At 41.0% G+C, this 25,361-nt stretch overlaps 2 protein-coding genes across 4 annotated transcripts in view; one reads left to right on the top strand and one right to left on the bottom strand.

Moving 5' to 3' along the window:
• ABCE1 (ATP binding cassette subfamily E member 1) overlaps positions 1 to 5,649 on the bottom strand; it is a 30,836-nt gene extending 25,187 nt beyond the window's left edge. Inside the window, exon 1 of the mRNA XM_005691212.3 lies at positions 5,416 to 5,649. The gene's annotated coding sequence lies outside the window, so the exon portion shown is untranslated. The remainder of the gene's footprint in view (positions 1 to 5,415) is intronic.
• The window catches only part of ANAPC10 (anaphase promoting complex subunit 10), an 85,808-nt gene continuing 65,508 nt past the window's right edge, over positions 5,062 to 25,361 (top strand). Inside the window, exons 1-2 of one of the 3 annotated variants that reach the window (XM_005691210.3) lie at positions 5,062 to 5,758; positions 7,225 to 7,351. In XM_005691210.3, the coding sequence (XP_005691267.3) occupies positions 5,519 to 5,758; positions 7,225 to 7,351 (367 nt within the window). In that variant the 5' untranslated portion in view covers positions 5,062 to 5,518. Of the gene's footprint in view, positions 5,759 to 5,795; positions 6,065 to 7,224; positions 7,352 to 25,361 lie in introns of those variants that run through there. The other 2 variants (XM_018061573.1, XM_018061572.1) reach the window with 2 other exon arrangements.

Raw genomic sequence — 25,361 nt, 5'->3', positions numbered from 1 at the left:
ACACACACAAAAGAGAGACCAAGTAACCAAGTAGCTGAAAGTTTGAAAGCTTAGTGGCTCAGTTGTTTCCGACTCTTCGTGACCCCATGGGTTATAGACTACCAGGCTCCTCCGTCCATGCGATTTTCCACAAGAGTGCTGGAGTAGGGTGCCATTAACTATACGTATATAATTTTGGAGCTTTTAAAGTCTTGATATTTAACAGCACCATAAATTACAGAGCTGAGGTCAAAGTTAACATAATCTTCTATATACTGGGCTTAGTGATAGAAATTAATTTTCTTAGAATATGATCAAAGTAATTCCAAAAAGCGCCTTTCTACTCCAGTTTATTCCAATATGTAATGAAAGAACCTCAAGCCAATAGATTATTGATCAACAAAGACATTCTGCTGGCTTTTTCTATCATGACTATGAACCTCCATCCAGATTTTTCTTGACTGAAAGCTTCCTCTTGTATTACTCTCCAGTCTTTCACACATCGTTTCAATATCGTTAGGTTTGGACAGGACTAAGAGATGTTGCTCTTAGTGCTGCTCCCAGACAATTATTATCTCTCCCTTCTCATTAAAAACAGCCAGCTTTTGCTTCTTAGGTCATCCAGCTGCTTTAGTCATTTCCAACCATATCAGTCCCTCATCCTTTGAAGACTCCAGCCCTTGGCTAATGTTCACTCTTTACCAACTCTTGTCATAATACTTGGTGATTTCAATATGTTCATAGATGATCCTTCTATTAATAGCCTGTCCTCTCAGTTTATTAACCACTTTCCTCTAGTGAGCTTGTCTTTTACCCTACCCTACCTAGCCCTTCTTCCTTTGGCCAAATCCTTTACCTCATCATTTTGAATAACTGCATTTTTCTATAACCAACCTTTCAAATACGCCATTCTCCAACCACCATTTCTATCTTTTCACTTCACCACTCACATATACAACAATCCAACAACCCTTTGAACTCCCCTCACTCCTCAGACCTGTAACTGTCTTTGCTGCTGCTGCTGCTAAGTTGCTTCAGTCGTGTCCGACTCTGTGCGACCCCACAGACGGCAGCCCATCAGGCTCCCCCGTCCCTGGGATTCTCCAGGCAAGAATACTGGAGTGGGTTGCCACTGCCTTCTCCAATGCATGAAAGTGACAAGTGAAAGGGAAGTCGCTCAGTCATGTCCAACTCTTAGCGACCCCATGGACTGCAGCCTACCAGGCTTCTCTGTCCATGGGATTTTCCAGGCAAGAATACTGGAGTGGGTTGGCAGTGCCTTCTCCAGTAACTGTCTCCAGATTCTATTAAATTTCCACTGTCCTTCATCCCTTTGTATCTTCGATTTCTTCTGTACCCACCTAAAATTGTCAGTCACTTACACCCTTATCTATAATTCTGGTTAAATTCAACTCTTCACCTGCACACAGATGGCAAGAGAAAAAATAAAGCCATGCTGACTAGTATTATCTCAAGTGAACCTTTGTGCCAATTAGCCATCACACTATATGTATTTCCATAGCTAAGTCCCTTTGCAAACTAAAAGATATCCATCCACCAAGGAAAAGGTTACAACAATTTTTTCCTGTCTTTAACATCATCAATTATTCAGTCTTTCCACCAGCTTATTCCCAGCATTCAAACACTTCATTACCTGACCCCAACCTCCCCCACTGCTTCATTTCTCCACCAAGACTGCCAGGAGAAATATCAATAACCTCAGACATAAACGAACTGCCTACACTCAGATGTAAAAGAGTTCACATTTCTCTAGGTATTTTCTGCGGAATCCACTGCAGACATTAGTGTCCATCATTTCTAACAGCCTGTCAGGTCATCACTGTATTTTACATGACTAAAGCAAATGGTTGCCGGTATTTGCTTCAGGGTCTTAGCATTTTCTGCTCCCTTTGCGGGTAATGCTACTCCCACTAGTGGCTCACTCCTTCAAGTCTTTAATGTTGATTCTCAGTGAGTCTTCTCTAGCTATAAAACTGCCTTGTTTTCGTCGTCTTCTTAGCTCTTTCTACTATATTACATAGTATATATTTCATAGCTATAGGGTTTCCCTCATAGCTCAGTTGGTAAAGAAACTGCCTGCATTGCAGGAGACCTTGGTTTGATTCCTGGATTAGGAAGATTTGCTGAAGAAGGGATAGGCTACCCTCTCCAGTATTCCTGGGTTTCCCTTGTGGCTTGGCTGGTAAAGAATCCCTGCAATGAGGAAGACCTGGGTTAGATCCTTGGGTTGGGAAGATCCCCTGGAAAAGGGAAAGGCTACCCACCCCAGCATTCTGGCCTAGAGAATTCCCCTTGTATAGTCCATGGGGTCGCAAAGAGTCTGACACGACAATTTACTGTGTGTGTATATGCATTTATGTATTCTCTCTCTACACACACACAGACAATATTTTTCCCTTGCCAACTACAAAGTACCCCATCACGAGTGTAGGAATTTTGTTTGTTCATTTCAGTGGCTGGCCCAGTGTCTACGTAGTAGGAAAGCAAACATTTCTATTGAATGAAATGTGAAAATGAATTTAAATATAGTAAATAAATTTCCTACAGGTTATAACAACTTTAGGAGTCTTTGCAAGTTACCAATACATTATAGTGACAGTTAAACATTAAAGTATATTATTTTTAAAAATCACCCAAAATGAGACAAACATCGTATGTAACAGAGTTACATTAATGGATAGGTTCACTTTACCTCTTTATAACTTTTAGAAACTCATCTAAAGATCAGCATAAGAAAATAAGTGATTTACGAACTGCTACCAAAAAAGCTATCATTCTAGAAGAGACAACTCCCAAGAGACTGAAGATTCTTCAGCTATTAAAAATAATAAAACTAGCGATCATACAAATTATGGTGAATGAGCATGATGAATTCCCCTGCAGGGGATAAATCTTCATTGATTTATCAATGAAACTGTTTACAATAAGGTTTATTTCTGCCAAACTACCAAATTGTTTTAACTGCTATTTCAAACCATTTAAAAAACCAAATGACTGTAGAAGATGATTTTTATAAAATAAAACATACTAGAGATGGTTAATGGGGAAGGCAATGGCACCCCACTCCTGTACTCTTGCCTGGAAAATCCCATGGATGGAGGAGCCTGGTGGGCTGCAGTCCATGGGGTCACTAAGAGTCGGACAAGACTGAGTGACGTCACTTTCCCTTTCACTTTTATGCATTGGAGAAGGCAATGGCACCCCACTCCTGTTCTTGCCTGGAGAATCCCAGGGACGGGGGAGCCTGGTGGGCTGCCATCTATGGAGTCACACAGAGTCGGACACGACTGAAGTGACTTAGCAGCAGCAGCAGAGATGGTTAATAAGCTGATTTATATTTTAAAATGATGAATTATAATGCAGTTAAGAAAAATGAATACAGATTCTTTGTAGAACTGTTAATTAACAGAGCAAAGTGTAGACACTATTGTTAATTAAATGTCTACGTAAGTTTCAAGAATTGGGAAGAAGGATCCCCTCCTTTCTTTTTCATTGAGAAAGCTACAGTACAGGAAAGCTTGGAGGGGAAGACTGTAGTTACAGACTCCTAGGAACAAACAGGGATCTGAAGCTATCTCAAATCTGAAAACAAACTGTTGAAAACAGGTACTTAAACAATGACCTCTATCATCCTTCCAGCTGAAAGGAAAAAAGGAAGTGAGACATTTATAGAAAGCATTTGTAGTCTAAAGAAACTTAAGTCGAACAGTCATGTCCGACTCTTTGCAATCCCATGGATTGTAGTCTATCAGGCTCCTCCGTCCATGAGATTCCCCAGGCAGGAGTACTGGAGTGGGTTGCCATTTCCTTCTCCAGGGGATCTTCCCGACCCAGGGATTGAATCATCCATCTGCTTTACCATCTGAGCCACCAGGGAAGCAAAGTCTTAACCACTGGACCACCAAGGAAGTCCCAGGAGTTTTCCCAATAGCTCAGCTGGTAAAGGATCCACCTGCAATGCAGGAGACCCTGGTTCGATTCCAGGCTTGGGAAGATCCGCTAGAGAATGGAAAAAGCTACCCACTCCAGTCTGGCCTCAAGAACCAGCCCATGGAATCGGACAGGACTGAGCGACTTTTCACTTTGTAGTCTAAAACCAAAATTATTTTAACACCCTGTGAAAGCAAATGAAAACGAATGATGCTTATGTCATGTGAAATATTATAAAATTCTATGCTATTGCAGGTTATTAAATTTATAAAACGTGTAAGTCGGGAGTGGGGCACAACTCTGATTTCAGAGTCTTAAACTGAAGACAATTAGAAGGGACGCTAAATTAATATAACTTTATCCTTGCCCCATACCAGCAATTACATTAAATATTCTTCCTAAAAATATTTTTTACAGGGGGAACAAGGATTTTAACTTAAACAAAAACAAACAACACTTTTTGGTTCAGATAAGACAAGAGCCCTTGGTTAATACTGACAAAAACGAAGCATTATCGTCAAGTAGCTGGTATAGAATGCATATTCTCAGAATCAGGGACAAAAGTACTGAGGACTGCAAAACAGATGCCACTCTCATAAACGCAGTTAGCAGTCCCGCGGAAGAGAAAGCACCCCTCCCCCCAATAAAACCAAATACAGTGTTTTGACAGTTATTTCTCTCTCACCGATTTTACCATAAAAAATGAGAAAGCCTGCTTAGGTAGTTTATGGGATGTGGGAATTGACTTTAGCCGTCGCGCCCACGATGCAAGAACCACTGAAGGGGAAATAAAGGTACTTTCAGTAAAGACATAGAACCTGATCACCAGGGGTTTAAGATATGATAACGGGGAAATCGAAGAAATCACCAAGTGTCATAAAAACTACTGCAAAATGCAAAATGCGTTCAACTGGGAGATTATTTGAGATCACCATGGTGACAGCAGAGTACAAGCCGCTGTGAGAAAAGTCTGGCCATCATTTCTATAAAGACTGGGAGTGGACGAGGAGGATCCGACTTCTTGGCGGTAAGATGCCGTGACTCATTCCACAATCCCCAAACCGCGAAGAAAAGGCTTCCACCTGTGCCAGAAGAGCCGGGGCAATAGGGGACGCTCTAAGTTATAAAGGCGGCTTTCATACAGACTCAGGGCTAGGGGAGGCGCGGGGTCAAGGCGGGAGTGGAGGCGGCGGGGAGTGGACCACCGAGAGAATGGCACCTATATCCATTTCCATGTCCCCTGGCGGGGGTGGCGGGCCACAGCGGCCGAGAGCCGGGTCAGCTGCAGGGAGAGGGCGAGGCGCCCCCAGCGCTCGGCGGCACCCGCGCTCCGGCGGTCCCAGCTGTCTCGTCCAAGCCGGCTGCCACGCGCCGCTGCCGCCGCCACCTGAGGCCTAACCAAAGGCTCTCGGAGAATGTCCCCACGGTGTTTAGACCGTGGCTGACTGCAGCTAAAGGCCAAACCCCTCCAGGCTATTCACGTACCTGGAGAAACAGATTCCCCTGGCGGAGGGGAACGCAGAGATCAAATCGGCGCTCGCTGTTCGCTTCTCAGCCACACAGCGTGTTCCTGCGGCCACCGGCCAAAATGGCGGTGCCCACCGCCGCCTCACGCATGCCACAAGGACGCAACGCGCGTGCGCGCCAGGGCGCGCCAGACGGAGCTGTGGAAAGAGGTAGAGAGAGGCGGCTGGGACTGACGTCATTGTACTGCGACCCCAGGGACATCTCTGGGGAAGCTAGGCGGGCCTGGGAAGCCGAGTGGGAGTGGCGCGGAGCTGCGGCGGATCCAGAAAAACCGAGTGGCGGCAAGCAGAGTCCGCAAGCTGTAAGTGCGTGGGCTTTCCCCGACGGGGAGAATGGTTCTAGCTTAAGCGAACACCTCTTCTGCATTGTCAGTCTTCTTTTACGCCATTTCCTCAAGGCCCGTGGGTCAGAAATGGATCTTTAGAGGTGGCCCATTTTAGCACTTCTGGCAGAGGTGTCAAGCAGAACCGACAGAGTCTGGACCAGACACTGCTCGCGGTGGCTTTCTCTCCTTGACCTTAGCTCCTGAACGGAATGGCCCGGAACCCATTCTTCTTCGAGCTCCGTGTTTTTTCCACTTGGTGGCATCCAGTGCCAAGTTCGGCAGGTGAATTCTGCTCCAAAATAGAGATGGGCCTTTTCTGCTCCAAAATAGAGATGGGCCTTTTCTGCTCCAAAATAGAGATGGGCCTTTTGGGGGGACAGTTTGACATTTTTGGACATTGGAACATGTGACCGTAGGTTTAATTGCCTCATCTTAGATCTTACTTAACTTGTAGGTGGGAATACTTTAGTTTATTATTGAACCTATCCATTCATCCATGTACTCATTCAGAAAACTGCTAACAGATCGTTTAAGCCTCAGTCCTTTCCAGTTTGTAGTTCAGTGTCTGGTATTATTTAAAGAGTATCAAGTTTGAAGAGTTAGGGAACAACTGAGATCTGACAGGAGGTGAATATCAAAGAGACAGTGTGCAAACCTTCTGGGCCACGTTCATAATAGCATGTATGTATAACGATGTTTAGTAGTTGAAACTTTGCATTGCTGAAGCAATTTTACGTGTTGTTCACTATCCTGGAGGGTTTTTTTTCCCCCCAGATTTGGACACAGTTACCAAGATTAACTAACAAAAGGTGTGAAGGATGAAGTAAACTTGTGGTTTAGAATAGGCCCGTTACTTCTAGGCATTAAAGGCATTCTTCTAACTTTATGTTCTATGGTAAGAGCACATGTAATTGGAATTTTTGACAATTATTGAAGAGATGCGATTTTTCTCTGCATCACTTAATGGATTATATAAGATGTAGACCAATATTTACATACTCCAGGATTAAGATTTCAGTCTTTTTTAGGGAAAAAACTGCATTTGAATTGGAATTTTTGCGCATGGAGGTATAGAACTGCACAGCATTATAGAGTTACACATCAGCCCCTTTAGGAGGAAAGGGGAAAGCCCAGACCCCTCGAAAGTCTAGACTAGTTAAAGGCGAGCCTAGAGTTGACATCCTGATCCTATGAGGTTTTGACTACTGTGTTTTGCTGCTTTGCACAACTTGTAAGTTACATTGTAGAAACAAAATGTTACATTGTAGAAACAAGACTGAATTCTCAGTCCTTTTAAATTGCAGTGGTTATGTCAACTGCTTTTGAAAATAGATGGTTACTATCCAGGTTACATTAGTGATACACTGGCTGTTAAACTTTTACCATTTGTAGAAAGATGCTCAGGTCCTGGTGTAATGTGAATATTCTTTTTTTCTGCATAGAATATTTTTAAAATGACCACACCAAACAAGACACCTCCTGGTGCTGACCCTAAGCAGTTGGAAAGGACTGGAACAGTACGGGAAATTGGGTCACAAGCTGTTTGGTCACTCTCATCTTGTAAACCAGGTAAAACAAAACAGAAAGAAACTGTTTGTGTTAACTACTGAAAGTTTCCTTGTACACTGGACTGACTTTAATATTCGTTTTGTTTAGATGTGTGTGTGTGTATGTGAGTCACTCAGTCGTTTTTGACTCTTGGCGACCCTTAGCTCGCCAGCCTCTTCTGTCCAGGGAATTCTCCAGGCAAGAATACTGGAGTGGATTGCTATTCCCTTCTCCAGGGCATCTTCCTAACCCAGGGATTGAACCCAAGTCTCCTGCATTAAATGCAGATTCTTTACAGTCTCAGCCACCAGGGAAGCCCTTTGTTCAGAGGCTTTATTTTAATTTTAAAGTCTAATTGGATTTTCATTTGTTACATATCTCTTCTTAATTGCTTTACTAGTATCCACTTCAGTTTAACTGCATATGTTATAAGGTCCCTTTATCCTCTCCTCTTTTTGCTATGATTTAGTTACTTGGTTAGCATTTTTTTGACTATTTCTCTGGATGGGATAAATGAATGATACATTTTTTTTGCGTGATTATATATCCCCAAATAACGATTTTACTCTTGGTTGGGATAGAATTCTCTTTCTCTCTTTTTTTTTCCCTAGTGTGATAAAGTACTTTTTTTTTTTTTTTCTATTTTGAGAAAGGTGTCACTTCAGACTTTGACTAGGATGAAGTTGGATTAATTCTCCCCATTTAATGTGTAGTATTGAAGCTAGAGCTCACATCACCAGAGACTGAGAATTTCTTTATGGATTTAACACTGCATCCTTTTCCTGGACCTAAAGCAAAATAAATCTGTAGTGCTTTACACATTTGCGTGTCATCCTTATACAGGGGCCATGCTAATCTTCTGGCTATCATTCCAATTTTAGCATATGTACTGTCAAAGCAAGCCCTGGGATAGAATTCTTGAGTGGCAATCCTTCTCTCAAAAAGCTGGGCGTGCTAGTTTACCACTTCCTTTTTATCATGTTGCAGGTAAGATGGTGTATATCTGCCTTACTTGCTAAGTAACTTGTTCTTTCTTTCTGTTGATTCTTAGAGTTCAAGACTTTTGCCAGTATACATGTGTATCTTTTCTCATCCATATAGCCTGTAATATGATAGGCATTTTCAATCTGTAGACTCAAGCTCAGAGAAAGTTTTTTAGCTTAAGGAATTTCAACGATAATGGTATTGATTCAGTAGTCATTTTTCTCTCAGAAAGCTCTACTATTTACACATTAAGACTCCTGAAACCATCTTCCCAACCCAGCCTCTTCTGTTTCCCGTTAAGATTCTTTTCTCTCTCTTTTTATGAGTAATTTGAGGTATAATTTAGTTAAGAAAATCTCACCCTTTTTGTATGTATAGTTATATGAATTTTAACAAGCACATCACAAATTAAAGCACCATCACAATTAAACATAGATTATTTTCATCATTTAAAGAAATTTCCTCATGTCTCTTTGTAGTCAATCTTTTGCCCCGTCCCAGACCACTGACAACTTGATCTGTTTTGTGTCTCTTTGGTTTTTACCTTTCTCAGAGTGCCATATAAATGTAATCATATTTTATGTAGCTTTTGAGGTCTTACTTCTTCCACTTAGTATAGTACATTTGTGATTGTTCCTTTAGGAGTTGGTTCCTTTTTATTGCTGATTACTATTCCATTGTATGGATGTATCACATTTTGTTACCTATTCACCAGTTAATGGACCTTTAGGTTTGTGGTAGTCAGCTTCCCAAACGGTACCAGTGATTCCTGTTTCCTGGTTTTCATGCCTCTCTGATGACCTCTCCCACACTGTGTCAGGGTTAGTCTCTGGGACCAGGAGAACATGGCAGATCGCAGTCTCAGTGTGCAGTTTCTGAGACTAGATCATAAACGACATCGTGGCTCTGCCATGCTCTTGTTTGGATCACACCGTCTAGGGGAAACCAGCTCCCGTTCTGTGAGGGAGCAACGGGACCCGTGGAGAGGTGGATGTGGCGAGAGACATGGCCTTCTGACAATAGCCAGTGGAGAACTGGGGCCTCTTGGCAATAGTCATATGACTAAACCACCTTAGAATGGATTGTGAAGTAATGCATGTTTGGTGTTTCAAGGTGCTAAGTTAACTAAGATAAGGTTGCTTCCAATGTTTGGGGATTATGGAGGAAGCTACCATAAACATTCATGTGTAGGTTTTTATGTAGACATATATTTTTATTTTTCTTGATACTTAGGAGTAGAGTGGCTGGGTTAATTTATTTTTATTTCTTCCTTTCCAGTCTATACCTTTTATTTCCTTCTCTTGTCTTATTGCATGAGCTAAGACTTTCAATATGATGTTACATAGAAATGGCAAAAAGGGTTGTTGTTGTTTAGTCACAAGTCGTGTCCGACTTTCTTTTTTTGCAATCCTATGGACTGTAGCCCCCCTAGGCTTCTCTGACCATGGGATTTTCCAGACAGGAATACTGGAGTTGCCATTTCTTTCTCCAAGGGATCTACCCAACCCGGGGATTGAACCTGTATCTCCTGCCTTTAGATGTGGACCTTTTACCGCTGAGCCACCAGGGAAGCCCCAAGTACAGTGTTAGCTGTTGCTTCTTATGGATATGTAAAGTTGAGGAAGTCCCCCTAATTTTGGTAGATGTGCTGATAGAGTTTTGCCGTGAATGAATGTTGAATTTGTCAGATGCTTTCTCAACATCTCTTAGTATGATAATATGGTTTTTCTCATTTAGCCTGTTGTTTTGATGGATTATATTAATTTTAGAACATTAAACCAACTTTGTATACCTGGAATAAATTCCAATTGATTATGGTGAATAATTTTTTCTATACTTACATTCAGTTTGCTAATATTTGTGAATTTTTGCGTCTGTGTTCATGAGAGATATTATTCTTTAATTTTCCTTTCTTGTAATGTCTTTGTCTGGTTTCATTTTTAGAGTAATGCTACCTTATGGAACCAATCAGAAAGTATTCCCTCTGCTTCTATTTTCTGAAGAAAATTCTGGACACTTGGTATTATTTCTTCCTTAAGTTTGACAGAAGTCACCGGTGAAACCATTTAGGCCTAGTGATTTCTTTGGAAGGTTATTAACTTTTGATTCAATTTTTATAATAGATATAGGCTTTATTCAGATTATCTGTTCCTCCTTGTGTAAGTTTTGGTGGATTGCGTCTTTCAAGGAATTGGTCCATTTTATTTATCAAGTTTGTGGGCTTGGAGCTCCTTATAATACTCTTTTATTACCTTTTTATCCATGGGATCAATAGTGATGGCCCCTTTTTTGTTTCTTATATTAGTAATTTATGTCTTCTTTCTTTTTTTCATATTTAGCCTGGTTAGAGGTTTATTGATTTTATTGACCTTTTCAAAGAACCAAGTTTGCAGTATTGGTGATTTTTCTCTATTAATTTCCTGTTTTTAGTTTCATTGACTTTTATTTCTTTTCTGATTTTTATTATTTCTTTCTCCTGCTTATTTTGAATTTAATTTGCTCCTCTTTTTCTATTTTTCTAAGGCGAACACTTAAATTATTGACTTTAGAGCTTTCTTCTTTTCTAATATATATATATATTTCATGCTATAAATGCAGTAAATTTCAGAAAGCACTGCTTTCTGTTATTGATTTTTAGTTTAATTTTGTTGTGGTCTGGGAGTACAATTTGTATGATATCTATTTGTTTGAATGTTTTTATGTGTGTTTTATAGCACAAAATGTGGTCCATTTTGGTTAATGTTACACATAGACTTGAGAATAACCATGCATTCTGCTGTCATTGGATGAAGCAATCTATAAATATCAAGTTAATATAGCTGATTGATGGTGCTGGTTCAGTTCAATCATACGCTTACTGATTTTCTGCTTAATGGATAAAGGCTTAAGATTCAGAAGCTAAAATTCCTTTAGTGTCCTTGTTTTTGTCTCCCTAGTTATCTTTGAATTTCTCTAGAGACTCCTTAAATGGCATCTAAGCTTGTAGTTCTTTGAATTTAACCCACTGATACTATGTTGGAGTCCTGTTGATATGGTGTTAAGTTATGGGGAGAATGGAAATGTTCTGTAATCCTGTGATTAGATCTCAGTCTTTTAGTGGGCCTGTGTCTGTGCCTGTACCTTTTCAAGTGCTTCTCACCTTTCCTTACCCCACTTAGGTGAGACAGAAAGGCTAGAGGAGGATGGAGTCAGGTGTTTTCCTTTCCCTGCATCAGTGGCGCCGTGCTTTGCTTAGTTGCTCAGTTGTGTCTGATTCTTTGTGACCCCATAGCCTGCAGCTCTCCAGGCTCCTCTGTCCATGGGATTCTCCAGGCAAGAATACTGGAGTGGGTTGCCATTCCCTCCTCCAGGAAATCTTTCCAACCCAGGAATCAAACCCAGGTCTCCTGCATTGCAGGTGAATTCTTCACTGTCTGAGCCACCAAGGAAGCCCCCTGTGTTGGGCTCCGGTGAAAAAACAACAGCAACAGAAAAACATATTGGTTAGGCTCTGTTAAAACAGTTTTCCTTTAAGTCAGGCCTTTGTTACGGGAAAGAGAATGCTTTTGGTGTGATTCACAATGATTACCTTCCTCCTCTGTCTGCCTCCTGCAGAATTTCCTGGAGAATTTTCCCGGATGTTTCCCATGAAGAGAAAGAACCTTGTGGGGCTCCTAGAGGTAACATTCCTGAACATGTGGAGCGCTCTCTGAGGCTGGGCATCCAGGTGTTTGCACTCTCTCAGGCTAGTCTGTGCTCAGTCTCCAGCAACTAGTCAATTAGAAATTACTCTTAAGTTTTCCCTGTTGTTCAGTTTTCCTACCAGTTGCTAACTCCAGTTATAGTTTCTGCTCCTGGTAAGATGTGATTCTCTATTTTCTGTTTCTTCAGTTTTCTGGGTGGTGGTTTGCCTTGTGACCTCTGTTGGACCTAAATAATTATTGGTTTTCAGTTCAGTTTAGTTCAGTCACTCAGTCGTGTCTGACTGTTTGCGACCCCATGGACTATAGCACTCCAGGCTTCACTGTCCGTCACCAACTCCCGGAGCATACTCAAATTCATGTCCAACGAGTCTGTGATGCCATCCAACCATCTCATCCTCTGTCATCCCCTTCTCCTCCCGCCTTCAGTCTTTCCCAGCATCAGGGTCTTTTTAAATGAGTCAGCTCTTCGCATCAGGTGGCCAAAGTATTGGAGTTTCAGCTTCAGCATCAGTCCTTCCAATGAATATTCAGGGCTGTTTTCCTTTGGGATTGACTGGTTTGATCTCCTTGCCGTCCAAGGGACTCTCAACAGTCTTCTGTAACACCACAGTTCAAAAGCATCAGTTCTTCAGCGCTCAGCTTTCTTTATGGTCCAACTCTCACATCCATGCATGACTACTGGAAAAACTGTAGCTTTGACTAGATGGACCTTTGTTGGCAAAGTACTGTCTCTGCTTTTTAATATGCTGTCTAGGTTTGTCATAGCTTTGCTTCCAAGGAGCAAATGTCTTTTAATTTCATGGTTGCAGTCACCATCTGCAGTGATTTTGGAGCCCCCCAAAAATAGTCTGTCACTGTTTCAACTGTTTCCCTATCTATTTGCCATGAAGTGAACCAACCATTTGCCATGATCTTAACTTTTTTAATGTTGAGTTTTTTGAATGTTCAGTTAATTCAGCTTTTTTATTTTTGTTGTTGTGAGAGTGAGAGTAGCATTCTCCTTGCTCTTTACAAGTCAGGCTCTTTTTCCTTTTTCCTTTAAAATATGTGTATCGTTTTATTTGAAGTGGATTTAATATAGACATTTTTGGTAAAAATCTAGTCTGACATTCTTTGTCTTATAACTGAAAGTGTTTAGATCATTACACCTAATATACCTGTTGGTGAAATTAGATTTAAAACTACTGTCTTGAAATTGGGGGATTTGTCCATTTTTTCCTCTCCTTTTTAACCTGATTTTGGATAAATTCAGTATTTTTTGCGACTCTTTTGTCTTTCAACTGACTCATAAGTTATACCTCCTTTTTGAAATTTTTTGAGGAACTGCCTTACGGATTTCACTATATATCTTTGTCAGTTATCTTCAAGTAATATACTACTGCTATAGATAAGGCATACAGATCTTTTAACAGTATACTTCCAATTTCTCTCTCCCATCCTTTACATCCTCCTATTTTGAGATACATTTTATTTTTTGCACATTTAAAACCTTCAGGATACATTGATGCTACTTTTGTTTTCAAAGGTCAGTTATGTTTTGGAGTGACTTAACAAAACCTTTAACTTTTTCAATTTGTGGAACTTTTTATTTCTTTGAATAGATCCAGGTTTCTATCATGGTATCATGTTCTTCCTGCCTGAAGAACGTTCTTTACAGGTTTTATATTGCAGGTCTACTAGCAATGTTTGGTTGAAAAAATTTTCATTTTTCTTTTTATTACTGTGGTATATTTTCCCTTGCATGAAATTCTAGGTTAGCATCTAGGTTATCTATCATCTAGCATTCTAGATTATCATCTCTCTGTTTTAGAGATGATATTCTGTATCTTCTGGATTACATAGTTTCTGAAGAAAAGTCTGCTCTAGTCAATGTGGCTTTTCCCCCCTGCCTTCTTTTAAGATTTTATCTTTAATATTTAGCAGTAAAGATATGAAGTGTGTATATGTGTTTAATCCTGCTTAAGATTCATTGAGATTCTTGGATCTTCTAGTTTGATGTCCTGCATTATTTTGAAAATTCACTGCCATTATTTCTTCTGGTTTTTCTTTTGCCCCATCCTCATCTTTCTGGGAATCTAATTATACATATGCTTGTTATTGTTGTTGTTCAGTTACTCATTTGTATCCAACTCTTTACAACCCCATGGATTGCAGCTCACCAGGCTTCACTGTCCTTCACTACCTCTCAGAGTTAGCGCAAACTCATGTCCATTGAGTCGATGATGCCATCCAACCATCTCATCTTCTGTCGCCCCCTTCTTCTTCTGCCCTCAAATCTTTCCCAGCATCGGGGTCTTTTTCAGTGACGTAGCTTTTCACATCAGGTGGCCATAGTGTTGGAGCTTTAGCTTCACCATCAGTCCTTCCAATAAATATTCAGGGTTGATTTCCTTTAGGATTAACTAGTTTGATTTCCTTGCAGTCCAAGGGACTCTCAAGAGTCTTCTCCAGCACCACAGTTTGAAAGCATCAACTTTTCGGCGCTCAGCCTTCTTTATGGTCCAACTCTCACATCCGTGCATGACTACTGGAAAAAAACATAGCTTTGATTAGACAGGACCTTTGTCGGCAAAGTGGTATCTCTACTTTTTAAGACACTATCTAGATTTATGATAGCTTTTCTTCCAGGAAGCAAGCATCTTTTAATTTCATGGCTGCAGTCACCAACCACAGTGGTTTTGGAGCCCAAGAAAATAAAGTCTATCACTGATTCCATTGTTTCCCCATCTGTTTGCCATGAAGTGATGGGACTGGATGCCATGATCTTAGTTTTTTTGAATGTTGAGTTTTAAAGCAGCAGAGCATTTAATTTTAGTAAACCAGTCGGTATTTGTCCCTTTGCTTTAGGTGCTCTATTTTTCCCCCTTTTTTCCCTCTTAGTGTTTTGCTTTGGGTTTTTTAATTGGTCTAGCTTCATTGAGTCTACTACTTCTTTCTTTGGCTTTATTGAATCTACTAATGATTCTGAGGAATCTTTCATCTTTGCTATGTTTTTTATTTATGGCTTTTTCATTTGACCCTTAAAGGAATTTTTCCTGTGTTGAAATTCCCTGTTTCTTTGTTTCATATACTTTTTCCCCTAAATTCCTTAACATATTGGTCATAGCTATTTAAAGTCCCTTTTTGTTATTTTAAACATCGTGTTCATCTCTGAGTCTATTTCTAGTGATTGCTTTATCTTTTGATAATGTTTGTTTCTCTTGTTTGTTTGTGTGTCATAAATGCTAAAGTGTAAGTGTGTCATTTGTGCTAAGTCATGTCCAACTTCAGTCGTGTCTGATTCTTTGTGACCCTATGGACTGTAGCCTGCCAGGCTCTTCTGTCTATGGGATTCTCCAGGCAGAAATATGGAGTGGATTGCTGTGCCCTCCTCCAGGGGATCTTCCCGACCCAGGGATCGAACCCTCATCTCTTAAGTGTCCTGCATTGGCAGGTGGATTCTTTACCACTATCACCACCTAGGAAGTCTGTCATAAATATTTACCAAATGCTAAACTGTGGAAAATTCTGAAAGGGATGGGAATACCAGACCACCTGACCTGCCTCTTGAGAAATCTGTATGCAAGTCAGGAAGCAAGAGTTAAAACTGGACATGGAACAACGGACTGGTTCCAAATAGGAAAAGGAGTGTCAAGGCTGTATATTGTCACCCTCCTTATTTAACTTATATGCAAAGTACATCATGAGGAACGCTGGGCTGGAGGAAGCACAAGCTAGAATCAGGATTGCCGGGAGAAATATCAATAACCTCAGATATGCAGATGACATCATCCTTAAGGCAGAAAGTGAAGAGGAACTAAAGAGCCTCTTGATGAAAGTGAAAGAGGAGAGTGAAAAAGTTGGCTTAAAACTTAACATTCATAAAACTAAGATCATGGCATCTGGTCCCATCACTTTATGGCAAATAGATGCGGAAACAGTAGAAACAGTGACAGACTTTATTTTTTTGGGCTCCAAAATGCAGATGGTGACTGCAGCCATGAAATCAAAAGGCACTGACTCCTTGGAAGAAAAGCTATGACCAACCTAGACAGCATATTCAAAAGCAGAGACATTACTTTGCTAACAAAGGTCCATCTAGTCAAAGCTATGGTTTTTCCAGTGGTCATGTATGGATGTGAGAGTTGGACTCTAAAGAAAGCTGAGCTCCAAAGAATTGATGCTTTTGAACTGTGGTGTTAGGGAAGACTCTTGAGAGTCCCTTGGACTGCAAGGAGATCCAACCAGTCCATCTAAAGGAAATCAGTGCTGAATATTCATTGAAAAGATTGATGCTGAAGCTGAAACTCCAGTACTTTGGTCACCTGATGTGAAGAACTGACTCATTTGAAAAGACTCTGATGCTGGGAAAGATTGAAGGCAGAAGGAGAAGGAGATGACAGAGGATGAGATGGTTGGATGGTATCACTGACTCAATGGACGTGAGTCTGAGTGAATTCTGGGAGTTGGTGATGGACAGGGAGGCCTGGCATGCTACGTTCCATGAGGTCACAGAGAGTTGGACACGACTGAGAGACTGAACTAAACTGAACTGAAACATTAGTAGTTATTGAAAAAAAAAAAGGTATTTACACTCTGAAATGATAACCTCTTTTCTACTGTCAGACTTTTATAGTGGAAGTTGAGTAAGGAATTGACCTGGGTTTTAGATTGTTTTTTTTTTTTTTTTTTGGTCTGTTTTGTTATAGTTACCTTCAGATTCCTCTAAAGATTCCAGTGTTTGTGGCAGGGGCAGTTGTGCCGAGGAGTTTTCTTAATGTTCCTCCTCCATAATCGTTTTCAGTTATCTCTCTATCCCTGGGCTTCAAGGGTGTCTGTCTCCATGCTCTTGCCCTGCCTCCAGTGGTAAAATGTGATAGTTGTTACTCAGTGCAGAGGCTCAGAGGCAGGACTTCTCTGTTTTTCTAGTCCAACTTCAATCCTAGATAGCTCTTGGGTGCCTGGTCTCCAGAGTGGGTCCTTCTCAGTGTTTTGGTTCCTCCTACCTATGATAGCGAAACTCTGGTCTCTGTGGCTCAGCTGGTAAAGAATCCGCCTGCAACTTTGGACACCTGGGTTCGATCCCTGGGTTGGAAGATCCCCTAGAGAAGGGAAAGGCTACCCACTCCAGTGTTCTGGCCTGGAGAATTCCATGGGCTGTACAGTCCATGGGCTCGTAAAGAGCTGGACACGACTGAGCGACTCTCACCTCACTTTCACCTACAATAGGGAAACTCCGATCTTTCCTAGGGGAGAGTTTTCTGTCCTGTCCCAGAGGAAGGAGTGTTCCTGTTCCTTTTCCAAGCATATAGGGTTTTTTCCTTTCCTTCTCTCCCAGCAAGTCTGGATCTGTTCTGTGTGCTGGAGTCAGCAGGTCTGATTCTCTTCCCTTAGCAGCTTAAGTTCTTTTCTGTAGGAGAGAAGGCTTTGAGGGGAGGATGGTTTTTACTTTTCCTGCAGTGGCAGTCAGTCCCGTCCTCCATGCTTGCACCACTGACTTCCCAATTTCCTGTTCTCCCTGCAAAGTGTCCTCTTATGTGCACAGTGAGGGCTCTTAGAAAAGAATCTGAGAGTGTGAATTCACCTTGTGTTTGAGACTCCCAGGGCTGCTGTTCTTTTATGATAACCCACATTTAGCCTTTAGCAGTTTGTTAAAGTTCTACCTGATTCCCTTCTCATGTGTGTATTGAGTCGCTGTTCCTTCCTCCCATGCTCTACCACAGTTGGGAGTGGCTGTCCATCCTTTCTCTCTCAACCTGCAAACTGATCCTTCTTGGGTTTCAGGGTATTTGGTTGCTGCATAGTTTTAAGTGCTCATGTCTCCAAGAAAAATTATGAGATTTTAGTTTATCTAGCCATTTTTTGTTGTTTGAGTAAGGGTTGTGCCTTTTTATAGCTTCATAAGTTCTAGACTGCTTCAGAAGTTTCTAACATTCTTTCTAACACCAGAAGTTTCTGTGAATTTGCTCAAATTGAGTATCTTCTGTTGCTTTCCTTAGTAGCATAATTCAGCTGGTGCCATGCCAATCTCAGTGACAGGGTAGAAATCAGTGCCAGTTCACACTGTTTTATGCTGTGGGTCTTGGCAGAGGGCAGCACATGGAGGTCATTAGTTCCCTGAAGATGCCCCCACTGTCTGATGTCTTGGGGCTGCAGGGCAGAACAATAGCTGACACTGCCAGAAGAACGGTGAGATCGCTTGAAATCGTGTTGGGTGGGAAGGGCATGAAATTCATCAGTGCACTGTCACGTGTTTCGTTTCTGTGACTTTCGGCTTTGGGCTCATCAGTGAGATATAATTATGTGATTATCGTTTTATATGTTATGAATGACTGAATACTCATTAATGAGAAACAGCCTGAGAAAGTTGTTTAACTTTCAGTTTGGTTCTTTATAGTAAGATTTTTTCAGTTTAAGTCTGTAGACAGTTGCTGAAATCTCTAACAGTGTTAGAGATTAAAAAATAAAAAAAGACCTTATTGTCAAGGAGTTCACAGTCTAGTGGAGAAAGTAATAATTAGTCATTATTATACAATGTAGTCATGTATAACTTTTAGAGTGAGGTTCTGTTTTAAGTACTTTGCATGTATAAACCATCTCAATAAAGTCTCTGAAAGTCAATGAAGTATTATTTACTGTTATTTTTTAAAATCATTTTCCAAATCAGGAAACTAGAGCCCAGAAAAATTAAGTAACCTGGCAAATATCACCTGGTAAGTGGGGATGCTGGGATTCAAGGCAGCCAGTCTGCACTGGGTCGTACTGCTTTCCACTAAGTGGGCTCAGTGCAGGGTGGGCAAAGAAGGGGCCAGGAGGATCAGGGACGTGTTCATGGAGATGACTCACATCTGGAGTGAGGGGGTAAGGTAGAATGTCACTGAGGAAGGACCTGAGGGCAAGAGGAATGGTCTGTGCAAAGATGTAGCTGCTATGAGTGCATGGTTCTTTCAAAGAATTGTGAATAGTCAGCGAGAGAGCAGAGCAGAACAGAGCAGAGGAGCATAGGTGGAACTAGTTAGGAAGAGACCTGATCAGAGGGGACTTTATTAAACTGTTCATCAGTTCAGTTTAGTCACTCGGTCGTGTCCGACTCTTTGCGACCCCATGAATCGCAGCACGCCAGGCCTCCCTGTCCATCACCAACTCCCGGAGTTCACTCAGACTCACGTCCATCGAGTCCATGATGCCATCCAGCCATCTCATCCTCGGTCGTCCCCTTCTCCTCTTGCCCCCAATCCCTCCCAGCTTCAGAGTCTTTTCCAATGAGTCAGCTCTTTGCATGAGGTGGCCGAAGTACTGGAGTTCCAGCTTTAGCATCATTCCTTCCAAAGAAATCCCAGGGCAGATCTCCTTCAGAATGGACTGGTTGGATCTCCTTGCAGTCCAAGGGACTCTCAAGAGTCTTCTCCAACACCACAGTTCAAAAGCATCAATTCTTCGGCGCTCAGCCTTCTTCACAGTCCAACTCTCACATCCATACATGACCACTGGAAAAACCATAGCCTTGACTAGACGGACCTTAATTGGCAAAGTAATGTCTCTGCTTTTGAATATGCTATCTAGGTTGGTCATAACTTTTCTTCCAAGAGTAAGCGTCTTTTAATTTCATGGCTGCAGTCACCATCTGCAGTGATTTTGGAGCCCAGAAAAATAAAGTCTGCCACTGTTTCCACTGTCTCCCCATCTATTTCCCATGAAGTGATGGGACCAGATGCCATGATCTTCGTTTTCTGAATCTCATTGTGTATATAGTATGTGCCGCTGAACAATTTTAGCACAACAGCAGTGTTCACAATTTGAGAATTGTGGAGGATGGCCTGAAGTGAGGCAAGATTCGAGGTAAAGAACTGAGTTAAGAGACATGAAGTAGTTCAGGAGAGCACTGGTAGAAGGGAGAATTTTAATAAACTTCCAAAATGTTAGTATCAGTCTTCGGGAGATACAGATTTACCTCACTGCTATAGCATGGTTGGTGGTAGATGGCTTTGCAAAACTGTCATTTTTTTTCTTTGGAAATATTCAGTATCTCACTCAGATGATAGTTGAAATGGATTTAGTAGATTCAGCTTAATGCATACCAGAAAATTATGTTTCTTTAAAAATTATTTATTTTAATTGGAGGGTAATTACAGTATTGTAGTGGTTTTTGCCATACAGTAACATGAATCAGCCATGAGAAAATTATGTTTTAATTAGTGTAAGTTATTGTGATTTTAATCAGGAAGGACTACATAGGATAGTTTTCCGTTATCTGGAATGACTGGATAATTTAGAATTCTGGGTAAATTTAATTTTTGATTAATCAGATGTTAATCAGAAACACTTGGTTTCAAAATGTATATGACTTTTGACAGTATTTTTAAGTTGTCTCTCTTTCTTGTCACATTAAGTATGGCACTGTAGTTGTTGTTCAGTTGTTCAGTCTGACTTTTTGTGACCCTGTGGACTTCAGCCTGACAGGCTTCCCTATTCTTCACCATCTTCCAGAGCTTGCTCAAACTCATACCATCCATTGAGTCAGTGATGCCATCCAACTCTCTCATCCTCTGTCAACCCCTTCTCCTGCCCTCAATCTTTCCCAGCATCAGAGTCTTTTCTAATGAGTCTGCTCTTTGCATCAGGTGGCCGAAGTATTGAAGTTTCAGCTTCAGCATCAGTCCTTCCAATGAATTTTCAGAATTGATTTCCTTTAGCATTGACTGGTTTGATCTCTTTGCACTCCAGGGGACTCTCAAGAATCTTCTCCAACACCATAATGCAAAAGCATCAGTTTGTGGGCTCTCAGCCTTGTTTATGGTCCAGCTCTCACATCCATACATGACTACTGAAAAAATGATAACTTTGACTATACGGACCTTGGTCTGCAAAGTAATGTCTCTGCTTTTTAATACGCTGTCTAGTTTTGTCATAGCTTTTCTTCCAAGGAGCAAGTGTCTTTTAATTTCATGGCTGCAGTCACCATCTGCAGTGATTTCTGAGCCTAGGAAAATAAAGTCTCTTACTGTTTCCATTGTTTCCCCATCTGTTTGCCATGAAGTGATGGGACTGGATGCCATGATCTTAGTTTTTTTAAATGTTGAGTTTTAAGTCAGCTTTTTCACTGTTCTCTTTTACCTTCATCAGGAGGCTCTTTAGTCCTCCATCGCTTTCTGCCATAAGGGGAGTGTCATCTGCATATCTGAGATTATTGATATTTCTCCTGGCAATCTTGATTCCAGCTTGTGCTTCATCCATCCCAGCATTTTGCATGATGTACTCTGCATAGAAGTTAAATAAGCAGAGTGAGAATATACAGCCTTGAAGTACTCCTTTCCCAATTTTGAACAAGTCTGTTGTTCATATCTGGTTCTAACTGTTGCTTCTTGACATAGTGAACTTAATAAAACCTGTTTTATTTCTGAGGATTTTGTAGGACATATGGGTCATTCTTATTATCAGCTTGTAAAAAGTTTAAGAAACTGGGTTTGATATACGTACTTTAGAATATATTTAGAAGTTTTTCTTAAAAAATTAAAACCAACAACCAAGAAAAGGTGGTCCTAATAACTTTTGTGTGCAAATATGTTTTCTTTTGACCTGAAAGGAATGGACTGTTAGATATTTCTCCAACAAAGGGGTTTATTCAGCATTAGCAGAAAATTGCAGTTTGGGGGTCTGCAGCCATGGCAAGCCACATGTAAGTTCCCATGTGACAGGGGAAGGAGCATACTTTAGTAAAGAAAAGGAAGCGGGGGGAGTCTATAGTAAATGAAGAATCCATGGCTTTTCATTGGCTGAGTCCCTGCCAGGGAAGAGCGAGAGTCTTTCTTCTTCCTCTTTGGCTCTGCTGTGGTCCCAGGGCATGTCAGCTCTCCCTTCTGGTCCCCCAGCTCTGTTTAATTGAGGTTTCTGTTTAATGTTTCACATTTCCCTCTTTTGATTGAGATCTTTCCCAAGTTTGGTGGCACAAGGTGAATCATATGAATCCAAGAGTCTGTTTCTTAGAGTTTGTTGGCACAAAGATTGGTTAGCAGTACCTGATAGGGTCCTTTCCAGCAATGTCTGAGAGAGTTCTTCTGGAGGTATGTTTTGCAATAGATGAAATCTTCAAGTTGTAAGGTATGATGCTTAAGGTCTTCGTCTCCCAGGAGCACACTGTGGAAAGGTTGCTGTACCAAAGCAGGGTTATTCTTAATAGAAGCAGTTAGGCCTTTGCAGTACTGGAGCGCCTCTCCTTATATTGGTTGTGGGTCAGAAGATGCAGGAGCCAAGTGCACTGGGCATCTCATGATTATGTCAGAGGGCGAGAGTTTATGAGTGGGTCTGAGACTTAGAAGGACCAGTCACAGTGCTTCTGGCCACAGTATTTGGAGGGACTGTACAAATTTTGCCAGTTGAGTCTTAATGCCTTTTGTGCGTTCAACTAAACTAGATGATTGAGGGTGGTAAGCGTGATACGAGTGCTATAAGACTGACCAAGCCATGTCGACTTGTTGAAATACCAGGCCAGTATATTGGGTTCTTCACTCACTGTAAAATTCAGAAGAACCTCTAAGGTAGGGATAATCATTTGCTAAGCGGCTTAAGCCACAGAAAAGGAGTAGCTTATATGCAAGGCTTCAGTCTTAGAAAAAAACATAGAGACCATGACTAAAACATTTATATCAGTGAGACAGAAGAAGTTGTATGTGATCCATTTGCTAGACCTCAAATGGTCCATTAAGCAGTTTAATATGTGTAGGAGCAGTACAAACAAGCTTCCCTGGATTGTACTTCAAACAAGTGGGACAAGTGAGGTAGGCACTCTTTGTAGCCTTCTTAATGTGTTCTCACCAGTATTGATGCATGAAGACTCTCATTGTGTCAGTAGATCAATGCTACAGTGGTGGGGAGTGAGAATTTGAGTCTCTAGTAAAACTGGATTATTATTTGGTTCAAACCAGAGCTTTCTCTTTTTATCAAACAGTTACTGAATTTTCAGTCTTGTTTTTTTCTTTTCTGAGGCCAACTGTTGGACTTTTCTAGACAGTTTTTCTAAATTACCATTTGGAGAAATATCCTTGTAAACTATGACAGAGGTTTCACTGCTGTTGGTCCCTTTAATGGCAGCATTCCTGCAAAAATATCAGCAAGGTGATCTCCCTTCGTTTCCAGAGAGTCATGTTTAGAATTCCCCCAAATCTTAATAGCTAAAGCAGAGGTAAGTATCACATTCAATAATTTCTGAGCTTAGGGGCCATTTTAAATTTTATTTCTGCTGTAATTAAGGAAATCATGTTGGTTTCACATTTCAAAATCATGAGCTACTCTGAAAGCATATCTACTGTCACTAAATATCGGCAGCTTTGTCCTTGGTTAAAGTATGGGATCATGTAAGAGTAGAGAATTCAGCCTTTGGGGCTGAAGTAGCCATAGTAAAGATGCTGCCTCAGCAGCATCAAGAGAAATTGTAATTGCTTACCCAGCACAGTATTTCCCATTGTCACCTTTTAAATAACCATCAGTGAACCATGAGAAGTCAGAGTTACCTAGAGGAATTTACTGTAGGTCATCATAAGGAGTCAGGATGTGGTCTGTCAGCATTAAGCAGTTGTGAAGGACTTCATTAGTGACAGAAGCAAAGAGTCCTGGGTTCAGGCTTTTACAGTGTAAGAGAGTTGTGTGAGGAACAGCGTACAAAGGACGTTTTAGAAGGTGAGGCAGCGGATTGAGAATTCAGGAGCGCTTCTGCTGCGTCAGGTACCAAAGTGGTTGAAGGGGATTCCACAGTAATTGTTTTGCTGACCTGAACCAAAAGGGCAGTGGCTGCAGTGGCTGTAAGGCAAGTGGAGAGTGTCTCTCTGCCACAGGGGTTAAGGCTGAGAGCTTTAAGTGGTGGCTCTTTTCCTGTGAGAAATCTTGAGAAGGAGCGCAAAGAAGCAAATCATTCAGAACCCCCAGGGAATTTTATGTCATCCAGACCAGCCTTTGGGATTTGTGAGAAAAAAAGAAGGACCCTTAGTAAAACCCTGAGGCTTTATTATCTAGGTGACTTGTATTTCTTCCCAAATGAAGGCAAAAAGGTATTGGCTCACTTCATCAGCTGGAGTGCACTGCATAAATCAGTTGATGCTGCTAAGTCACTTTAGTCATGTCCGACTCTGTGCAACCCCATAGACGGCAGCCCACCAGGCTCCACCATCCCTGGGATTCTCCAGGCAAGAACACTGGAGTGGATTGCCATTTCCTTCTCCAGTGCATGAAAGTGAAAAGTGAAAGTGAAGTCGCTCAGTCGTGTCTGACTCTTGGTGACCCCATGGACTGCAGCCTACCAGGCTCCTCCATCCATGGGATTTTCCAGGCAAGAGTACTGGAGTGGGGTGCCATTGCCTTCTACAGCATAAATCAGTTACAGTTAAAGAATTTATTCCTGATGGGAATGGATGTTAGTAACATACAAGGATTAAAAACAGCAAGATGTTCAGGGATAAATAACAGTGTTGCTTATTGCTAGTAGGTCCTGGACAAACCTCTACCAATAAAATGGGAGTTTTACAGAGATAATGAGGTCTTGAACCTTATAATCTTGTATTATTGACTTTATGCCTTGAAAGACATTTTTACTTACAAGGTATTGATTAATTCTAGGAAGAGGTTTTGAGGAGTTGTTTGAATCTTGATGGGAGATATGCTAGGAATTCGTTAGTATCAGTTGACGATTTTGCCCATAAGGAGGGTAGTAGTTGATTTAATAGGGATAAAATGCTCGGTATTTCTGAAATCTGCTCTAGTACCATCAGAGATGGAGCAAACAAAAGATGTCAAAGGGTCATTTAATTAAATCATTTAATTAAAGGGTCATTTAATTGACTGTTAAGGGTCAAAGGGTCGTTTAAATTCAAAATGTAATTATTTTGAATTAAATAACTGAATTGAAATAATAATAATAATAATTGAAATAATAATTGAATTATTAATTAAATTAAATAATACTTTGTTATTTTGCTGCTGTCAGTGTCTAATAATTTTTCCCTTTTGGAAAAAAGAAAGAAATTCTGGCATGATAACTGTCTAAGAAGTCTTGGCCCTTAATAAATGAATAGTGGTGGAGGAACTGAGCGGAAAAAAAAGTCTTAGCTCTTCAAAGGGCCTAGACAAAAGGGAAAAGTTCAGGAACCTCCTGAGGATGATCAGAGATCCCCATTATTTGAACTGGTTTATTAGTTCTCTGAGACAGAGGCTGTTTTATAGTAGTAGGGTATAGAGAGTGGCTCCACTGTCAGGACTGGACGAGATTCCTTTCCATTCTGGAGAAATGTTTCTCCAGACTGACTGGGAGGATTGAGAAGAGTCCCTGTAGCTCCTCAGACCCCTATCATGGAAAATTGGGAGGACACTGGAAAGGCTGATTAGAGGGCGGAAAGCAC

Source organism: Capra hircus, chromosome 17, assembly GCF_001704415.2.
Source record: "Capra hircus breed San Clemente chromosome 17, ASM170441v1, whole genome shotgun sequence".
Taxonomy (NCBI): domain Eukaryota; kingdom Metazoa; phylum Chordata; class Mammalia; order Artiodactyla; family Bovidae; genus Capra; species Capra hircus.
Note: the sequence above shows the minus strand (reverse complement) of the source record. Positions and strands in the feature narration are given on the sequence as shown.